Here is an 8,820-nt window from a genome sequence, read left to right as displayed (position 1 = left end):
CGGAGCATCTGATCTTGACCCAGTTCAATTGGGGTGAATTTTTAATTACGTGTAGACCTTTTTTTTTATTTATTTGGTGGTCAAATTAATTTGTTTTGACTTTTTAATATTTCCTTTCCAAGTTTATTAGACTTTCCAAAATTTTGGTTTTGCTTGTTTTTTTGTTCCGAACCCTAAGCCAGAAACGGCGGGTTTTTGGATGCTAATTTTTTCTTTGGAATATTCACATGAAAACCTTGTGTTGAAGGTTTTGCCTCCTGTTGATCATCTTAACTAAGTTTTGCCATTTGATTGTGAAATTAGAACGCATCACTCTCCCTTCTGTCTACCCATCTTCTTATGACGAACAAACCTGGATTTTCGCGGTGGAAGACGGTATCGACGATGGCTGTTGTTGTCAATGATGGAAGTGTGGAACGAAGGTTTTAAAAACCTGACTGTGGTCGACGATTTCAAGGCCTTCTGTGGTGATGGTGATGAAAATGATGGTTTTGTAGGGTTTAATTGATATCTTTATTTTAGGGGATATTGATTGAATGATTTCTTTTACTATAATTAGATGTGTTAAGATTACCAAAATACCCTTTTTATATTTATTTATTATTTAATTTTTGCTAATTTCTGATTGGTGCGTTCAGAAACACAATAGTTGTTAGAAACATTTGAACCTCTCTCTCTCTCTATCTATATATATATATATATATATATATATATATATATATATATATATATATATATATATATATATATATTGGTATGAGTATAAATGATGACTAGAGGAGGTGGATTTAGAATCACCTCTTTGTTATGTTTGATGTATGAAATAGTTGGAGAGAATGACGTGACACATTAAAAGATAAATTTGGATAGTCTTTCTCCTAAATTGTATTAAAATTATAGATTATTACTTAATTATCTTATCACTATAAATCATATATAATACATTTATTATCTATATAATAATGTAAAAAAAACATATATATGAAAAGAAATATGTTACCATATCCAACCCAACCAACCCATTGTCACCCGTAAAAAAAACTTACCCATTATTATCAGAACTAATTTCTAAGAATCATGTCACCCAACTTGTCTGAAAGAGAATATCTAAAGCTAAAAAACTAACCATGGACTCTGTTTCCAATACCACAATCCATAACCTTTTATAAGTAATAAACTTTTTACATAGTAAATCCAACATACAATCATCCTTCACTAATAATGTCCATGTGTTTTTACTTTTTAACTATGTTAAAAGCAAGAAAGAAAGCACACGTATATATGTATTCTGTACGTATTCACCTTCTACTTGAGAATCGAAACCCATCACAACACCACCCTGCACCTCTTCCTTTCAGGCGTACCATGTACTTGCGCTTTCATCCCATACATTTTTAACTGAAAATTCTCAAATGCTTCCGAAACCACTTCCACCTAAAAAAAATCCCACCATTTAAAATATTTATTAAAAAAAAAAAACAAGAATTTTATTTATCGAGAATTATGTGTACCAATTCGGGCTTTTTGGAGTACACTCTCACTAGGAAATCCTGATTATATTCTGGCAGCAAGTGACTTATTTGGTCTTTGGAAATAGTGAATTTATTTTTACTGTTGTAATCCTGTAGAAACAGAATCAACTTCATTTTATTATCCATAATAGAAATGTACTATATGAAATGAGAAAAATCTCTTTTTTATAGTCCACTATGTTTTATAGTCTTAAAAGAAGTGGAATTAATAGTTGAGGAAAAATGTGTACCTCAAAGAAGTTGATGCTGGATTGGGAAAAAAAAAACACAAGGAGAGAAAATAAAGTTAGAAAATGGAAATAAGTGGTGCTAAATACTAAATAAAGAATTTTTGCAATTATATATACCTTTCAAGTGGATTGTTTGTTCCTCGTGTGAAATCAATTTTGACATTGCTCACTGCTATATCTTCTTCTCTTAGATTAACTCCACCAGATTTCTGAATAACAAGTAAAAAACAAGGTAATGGAAAAAGTGATTACATTCCATAATCAAAACACTACTTTTAACTAAATTTTTTAGAGAAAAAAGGTTAAAGCACCTGTGAACATATGATATCTTGTGGTGTGACATATTTGAAATGGTCCAACTTATCCTTAGGAACAGTAAACTCATTGCAGAACTGCCAAAATAAATATCAAATTAATAAATCATTTTTAGAAAGATGAATAAAATTATGACAAATTTGTTTATAAAATTTAATTGTTAACTGAATAAAAACCTGGTATAAGTCCCTTCTCCGAATTCTTCGGATCAAATCTCTTGATTCCTTAAGCTCATCAGCATCATTAGTTTCAATAGTTTTCAATATTGAATCATCTAACTGTAGATATTATAAAAACATATGTGAGAAAACTATTAAACTTTTATATATATTTTTTTAAATAATTTGAGACAAAAGTACTACCTTCCAGTACTGAGATGGGTCATGAATGAATGAAGAAATATAAAGATAACTATCAGCCTTTACAAGAGCATCTACAAACATCATTTCTACTGCCTACAAAAATGAAAAAATATATATATAATTTCATTAAACAAAATCTATGAATTTTTATATTGAAAATTTACCTTCACTTTTGCATGTGTGTAGACTGTGCGATGGAGATCAGCACGAGTGTTGAATAGCTTGTAGACAGTTAGATCTGATTAATAATTATTTGAATCAATAAAAAAAATGGAATTTAAAAAAAAAAAAAAAAAAAACATTTTTAATATATAAAAGGTTCAGTGAAGTGAAATACTGACACTCCTTTGCTCGATAACATATTTCATTGTCTATGACTTGCATAGTATCCAACAGCCTGAAATATTACAAACCATGATTTGTTAATAAATTTTTAAACTTTTACTTATTAGTTACTATTATTTTAAGTTTTTGTTTTTATATATTCCAACTTAAATATAAATGAGAGTATTTTAGTCTTTTATAGAAAAAGGAAGAATGGAATCGAATTTCCATCCATCTGCAACCAAAGACACCATGGAATGGAATCTCGAATTCCAATTCCACCTGATTCTGCCAAAATCCATAAACCAATGTTTTCACCTTTCAAACTGAAAGTTACACCCAAGACCACAAGCTCGAGAGTCACGAACAATGTAATCAAATCTGCAAAACAGAAAAAAAATAATAATATAAAAGTTGATTTTCTGAATTATGATTAATCACCAAATTGTAAGCAAGAAATTGAATTTTGAGGTCATGAAAATAGAAAAAAAAACGTACTTATCAACATCTATACCATTTCGACCATTTGCAACAATGTCATATAAGAAAAGCTTCTCTTTTGAAGTCTGCATAAGTAAAAAAAAATAAATTCAGAAAGGAGGATCAGATATTCAGATACTTATATATAGACAACATGAGCATGAGCTATCAATTACTTACCTTTACAGGGGCATTTTCGGAAGCAACTATCATCTCCTGTAAAGTATAAAGTAATAAAACACACAAACTATTAAGTTCAAAGATACTTTTGTTTTACTTTTTTCCCTTAGAACATAATTAAGGAATGTTGACCTTGACTTTCTTAAGGTGTCCTGAATCTATATCAATGTTGTGCTCATCAACCATGTAGTCTATTAAGTTCAAAGACATTTCCTCATGGGACCTGAAAGACAACCAATTAAAGTGATAGTGAAATCGGTAAATGAATTTTTTAGAATGATTTTGAAGGGAATGGAATATGTTAAAGGAATTAGAATCTGAAGGAATCATAATACTTTACGTGTTTGGTTGGCAACAATGGAATGGAATTCAATAATAAAACATAAGTAGTTTTTATATCTTTTAGTCTTTAAATATATTTTTTTGTGTAATGTAAACATCTATAACTATTTTTTTTTTCAGAAACTATATAATGAGGGCATTTTTGTCTTTTATATCTAGAAGGAATGTAGGAATTACCATTTGCAGCCAGGGATAACCTGAGGAAGAAACTCTCGTTCAAACAAATGGCTGAATGGACCATGACCCACATCATGCAATAATCCTACAAAAAGAAAAGGATTAAAGAAAATTGATAAGAGAAGAAAACAAAAAAACAAAAGTGATATTAGATTATATAATAAACTTATACCAGCAAGTTTTACAGTTTGTATATCTGAATGATCAATGTCCAGCTCTAAGCCCTACATTCAAGGAATGTTAACTGAAGTGCTAACAGGATGATTGAAATTTGAAAGCATTTAGGCAATGAAGATATGATTCTATTTCTTACTTGGTGTGCCTTGAGTCTTTCAACAGCATTACCAGCAAGCCAATAAACACCAAGTGAATGCTCAAATCTAGAATGTACTGCTCCAGGATATACCATGTTTGTAAAACCTGTTGAAGATATTAAAAAAAAAAAAGCTGTGCATTATGAGCAAGGAATTGAAACCAAAAATAGTATATTTTAAAAGCATCTTCAAAATGACAGTTTTTAAGTTGAGGGGTTTACCAAGTTGCTTCAAATCCCGAAGCCTGCAGATTGTTGAACAGTTAGAGGAGTATATTCATGTAAAGGAAAGTAAAAGTATGTATAGAACTGATAAACTTGCCTTTGGAACTGCTCAGTGTCAATAAATTTCAATGAGAGCTGCAAATCAAAGGAACAATTTATAAACTTTGATTGAAATGTCATCTCAAAATCATGTTTAGAATGCACTAAGCATGAATTAGTTTCATGCTCTTAAATATAAGCCAATGAAAGCAACCAACATGTCTAAGAGTGTCAATCAAGGTTCATGAACAGCTACAAGAAAGACATTATAGCAACTTAGTATGAAAATCAACTACCAACATCAAATTAAGGGTTTCTTAACTTCTCAGTGGTTTACAAATTTATATTTCCTTCTGTCTTTTCATTTTCTTCATTTGAGAGAAGCAATTTATCAAATCATTGGATTTGGTTTATGATTCTTCAACATACAATGAATCTTTAAGGTCAGATAGGCACAGACAATAATATAAATACTGAATATAACTGAAAAATCACATAAGAAAAGTGAAGTAGCTTAATAATAAAGTCAAAACCTTAAAATTAGATTAAAAAGGAGCTAACATGATTCAAAGAGTTACTTTTCACATATTTAATTAAATACATCACAAGCAAATGTATGATTCTGAGGATATCCAAAATAGAGCTACACTAAAGCTACAAATACCAACTAATATAACACATAGACCAGAATATCGTCAAAATTATAAAATAAATAGAATAAACACCAAGGTAATCATCTGTAATATCAAACCTGACCAGAAATTCAGCAGTTAAAAGCTGATGATATCCTAAATAGAGCTACACTAAGACTATAGCATTAACTACGAAACACACAGATCGGAATATCTTTGAAATAACAAAATTAATAAGATAAACAATACTGTAATAGGCTATTAAATTTGAACATAACTTCAAATTCAGCAGTTAAAAGTTGATAATATTCTAAATAGAGCTACACTAACGCTACAAGATTAATCAATAAACACATAGATCGGAATATCTTCGAAATAACAAATCTAACAAAATAAACAGCCGAGCTACATTTCAAAATTAACTATATATAAACTCAAAGCAACAGCCGATATACTTGTAAACTTCCAAACTGGAAATAAGAACGAAGAAATTCCACAGCTTAAGCCTTAAAGTCGATAAAATCATAAGAACAGCTACACTAAAAATTCAAATAAACACAAATAACAACAGAGATGAACATATGTCCGAAATGATTAGAAAAACAGAGGAAAAAAGCGAAGATGTCATACAGGATCGAGATAAATGTTTCCGTGGACGTTATCGTGCACGTGCTTCCATAACCGTCGATCCTCCATCGACGGCGACGCGTAGTTGCTACCTCCGTTGCGAAAAGCTCCCATTCGCAGTCACAGTCGCCGATTTAGTTACTCAAAAGAATCGAAATCTTCGAATTTTAGGGAGAAAAAGGATGAATCATAGGGTTTATTGGAGGGAATAAGAGAATGTTGCAGGAATTTTGGAGTTGTGGTAAAGTGGTGGAGCAATACCTGGCGCCAAGTAAAATAAAATAAAAATGGAAATTTGTAATTATGAACGATAACGGAAACAGCCCCAATTAATCCACAATTTACAAAATGCACCTTCAAGTTTTATAAACTGCCGCTTATTAGCCCCAACAATTAACTTTTGTGTATCTTGTGAATATAACAAACACTACGGTTTAATTAAAAGAACATGTGAGATATGATTCAATAACGAAAACATAAGTACTATTGTCAAAACTTATTAAATTAATAAAGTGTACAATAATGGTGAAATAATAATTTTAACCATAAATTTTAGCAAAATATTTCATTTAACCTATAAGAATTATAATGTTTGATTGGACACATTGTAAGATATCTCACTATTGGTAAAATATTTGTACTACAAACTCATTTTTGTGTAAATAAGTAAATCTAAGAATAGTTTTTGCTAAAAAAATAGAAACTTGGATTTTATTTTACAAACAAAAATGTAATTCAAAAATTGGGTTTGGTAATTTCTTTTTAATGTATGTATTAAAGACTAGTATTCTTTTCTTGTGTTGTAAATTTCACCGTAGACCTACTTTTTTTGATTTTTGGGTTGTATTTATTTATATTTATTTATTGGTGAATTGTTAGATGATTGGAGATAACTCTAAAAAAACAAAATGTTTATTAGATAATATTATATGCGTTTACATATCATAATTGAATTTTAAACTTCAAAATTCAGTTTTATCTTTTTAGATACCATAATTGTCCGTAGACTCCATAATTTTAATAATTAATTTCATAATATATAGCTCTTATGGTACTATGGTGTACTTTAAACAAAAAACAATGTCCTTCGCATAAAGGAAGTACCATTCATCATGTCCTTATCCTATATATATATATATATATATATATATATATATATATATATATATATTATGGGACATACCAAACCCTCACCTTCGACACTGTACCTTTATCAAAAGAGATGTGATAATAAATGATTTAATTCATAGAGAGGGGGGTGGGGGAGTTTGGAAAACTATAGGGGGAGTTATGTCAATTAAAAATATTGAGGGTGAATTCAGTTAATATCGAGACAATAAGGGTCATGTCAGTTACAGTACGCAATCACTTTAGAAGGGAAAGAAGCAACAAGGAAATGGAGTGAAGAAAAGGATATTCCCTTTAACACGTTTGTGGTTTGTATTCAAAGGGATTTTAACTATTGATAAAGTAAAAAGTTTATAAAAAACATATGTTTAACTATATACATGTTTCACGTGTGTGAAATGTATCTAGATAACTACGAACAAAATAAAATTCAGGACAAAAAACAGAACTTTTGGTAGAAGCAATGTTATTTATTACTGTAGCCTGTAGGTGTGACCCTAAACTTAACCTTTAGTTTGTGGTTAACATTCAATTTAAAGCAATCTGCAAAACATAAATATTTTTCATATGTAACTGATTCTCTGATAGTTAATAATTTTTATTACTGATCCAACAACTTTGATTTTCTGTTTAACCTGTCAAGATAAAAAAAAATGGTAAACAAAAAAAAAATAGTTAGTTATTACTGTGAAAAATACGTATTTTGTGGAAGGACTAAATCTACAACAAAAAAAAATGGTAAACTACACACCATCTGACAAACAAATAGTTAGTTATTACTGTGAAAAATACGTATTTACGTTAGTTTACAAATCTTTTATAATGGATTCACAATTCACAATAATTAACGATCTATTAACGAGATTGAATAGTTAATTGTGCAATGCATAGAGTGATAGATAGAGAAGAGAAAGAAATAGGCTTCATTTTTCATGGGCGGTTCTATGATAATCCTGGGCCAAATAAAGTAGCAGTTTGAAGAAGAGCCCACTATGAAAGCTAAAGTGTATCCTTAGTTATTATCCTAATAGGATTTATATCTTTCCTAGTTAAAGCTCAATTACATTTTTATTTTAATAAATTTCAGCCAGTCCAATGGTCTTGTCATAACTTAATTATCAGATTTTGTGTATCATTTTATTACTAAAATTTATTTCAATAATTTGCAGAAATATAAATTGTTGGTACTTTAAAGGAATTGCGATCTTATCAATTTAAATAATGTTAAATAATCTTCTATTCGGTGTCTAGAACTAAATTAGGGTAATAACCGACCAAAATAGGAGTTGTATTAGGACAAATAATCACATGTTACATATTTACCATAAAATAACTATCCATTTCATGAAAGTGGTTTCACAAAAGTTACTTTAACATCAACGCTCATAACAATAGGGTAATGGGAATGGGGAGATAGATGTAGACAGTTGCGAATCTAGAACCAAAAACCACGTGGTTCCTTATGTAAATAAAACAAAAAAAAAAAATATGAAAGTGTAAAAAATACTAGTGGTGACGGGTCGGGTTGTATGACTAAAATATTTAAACATCAGTTCAATAGTTATAATAAAGTTCTTACAATTGAACCCTACGAGGTCTTATATCTTGAAACATTGTCACAATTACATCGTTACCAATACCTTTTAAAACATTTTTTTCAATATACGACACTAAACTATCAAGATTCAAGAGACAGGGCCACACTCCACAGGGTAATGAAGGGCTGAAGGGCGAAGGCGGACGACTGGAGTGTTGTCAGTGGGCGGTGGGCGGCGGCCTGGCCGGACGGTGATCGGAGCAGGAACGATCGGCAATTCGATTCGATTGATGCAATGCGTCTTGCCCCTGCGAGAAGCCGAGAACGACTGAACGTGAGACGGTGAGAGCCGAGAGGTCATGTATGCGACGTTCCTT

At 30.4% G+C, this 8,820-nt stretch overlaps 1 protein-coding gene across 1 annotated transcript; it reads right to left on the bottom strand.

Moving 5' to 3' along the window:
* Positions 1 to 1,144: 1,144 nt before the first annotated feature.
* LOC145133950 (uncharacterized) lies at positions 1,145 to 6,054 on the bottom strand. The gene is made up of 19 exons (XM_079068894.1): positions 5,782 to 6,054; positions 4,578 to 4,615; positions 4,478 to 4,500; positions 4,256 to 4,362; positions 4,115 to 4,166; positions 3,943 to 4,027; positions 3,556 to 3,646; positions 3,424 to 3,459; positions 3,262 to 3,329; positions 3,082 to 3,144; positions 2,781 to 2,836; positions 2,604 to 2,677; positions 2,440 to 2,532; positions 2,254 to 2,355; positions 2,074 to 2,154; positions 1,880 to 1,971; positions 1,763 to 1,778; positions 1,512 to 1,622; positions 1,145 to 1,434 (listed from the first exon to the last, which is right to left on the bottom strand). The coding sequence occupies exons 1-19, from the start codon at positions 5,890 to 5,892 to the stop codon at positions 1,327 to 1,329; spliced, it is 1,407 nt and encodes a 468-aa protein (XP_078925020.1). The 5' UTR covers positions 5,893 to 6,054; the 3' UTR covers positions 1,145 to 1,326.
* Positions 6,055 to 8,820: the final 2,766 nt, after the last annotated feature.

This window comes from Lactuca virosa, chromosome 8 (genome assembly GCF_052849685.1).
Source record: "Lactuca virosa cultivar CGN04683 chromosome 8, Lactuca_virosa_CGN04683_v6, whole genome shotgun sequence".
Classification (NCBI taxonomy): Eukaryota; Viridiplantae; Streptophyta; class Magnoliopsida; order Asterales; family Asteraceae; genus Lactuca; species Lactuca virosa.
This window is presented reverse-complemented; position numbering and strand designations above follow the sequence as displayed.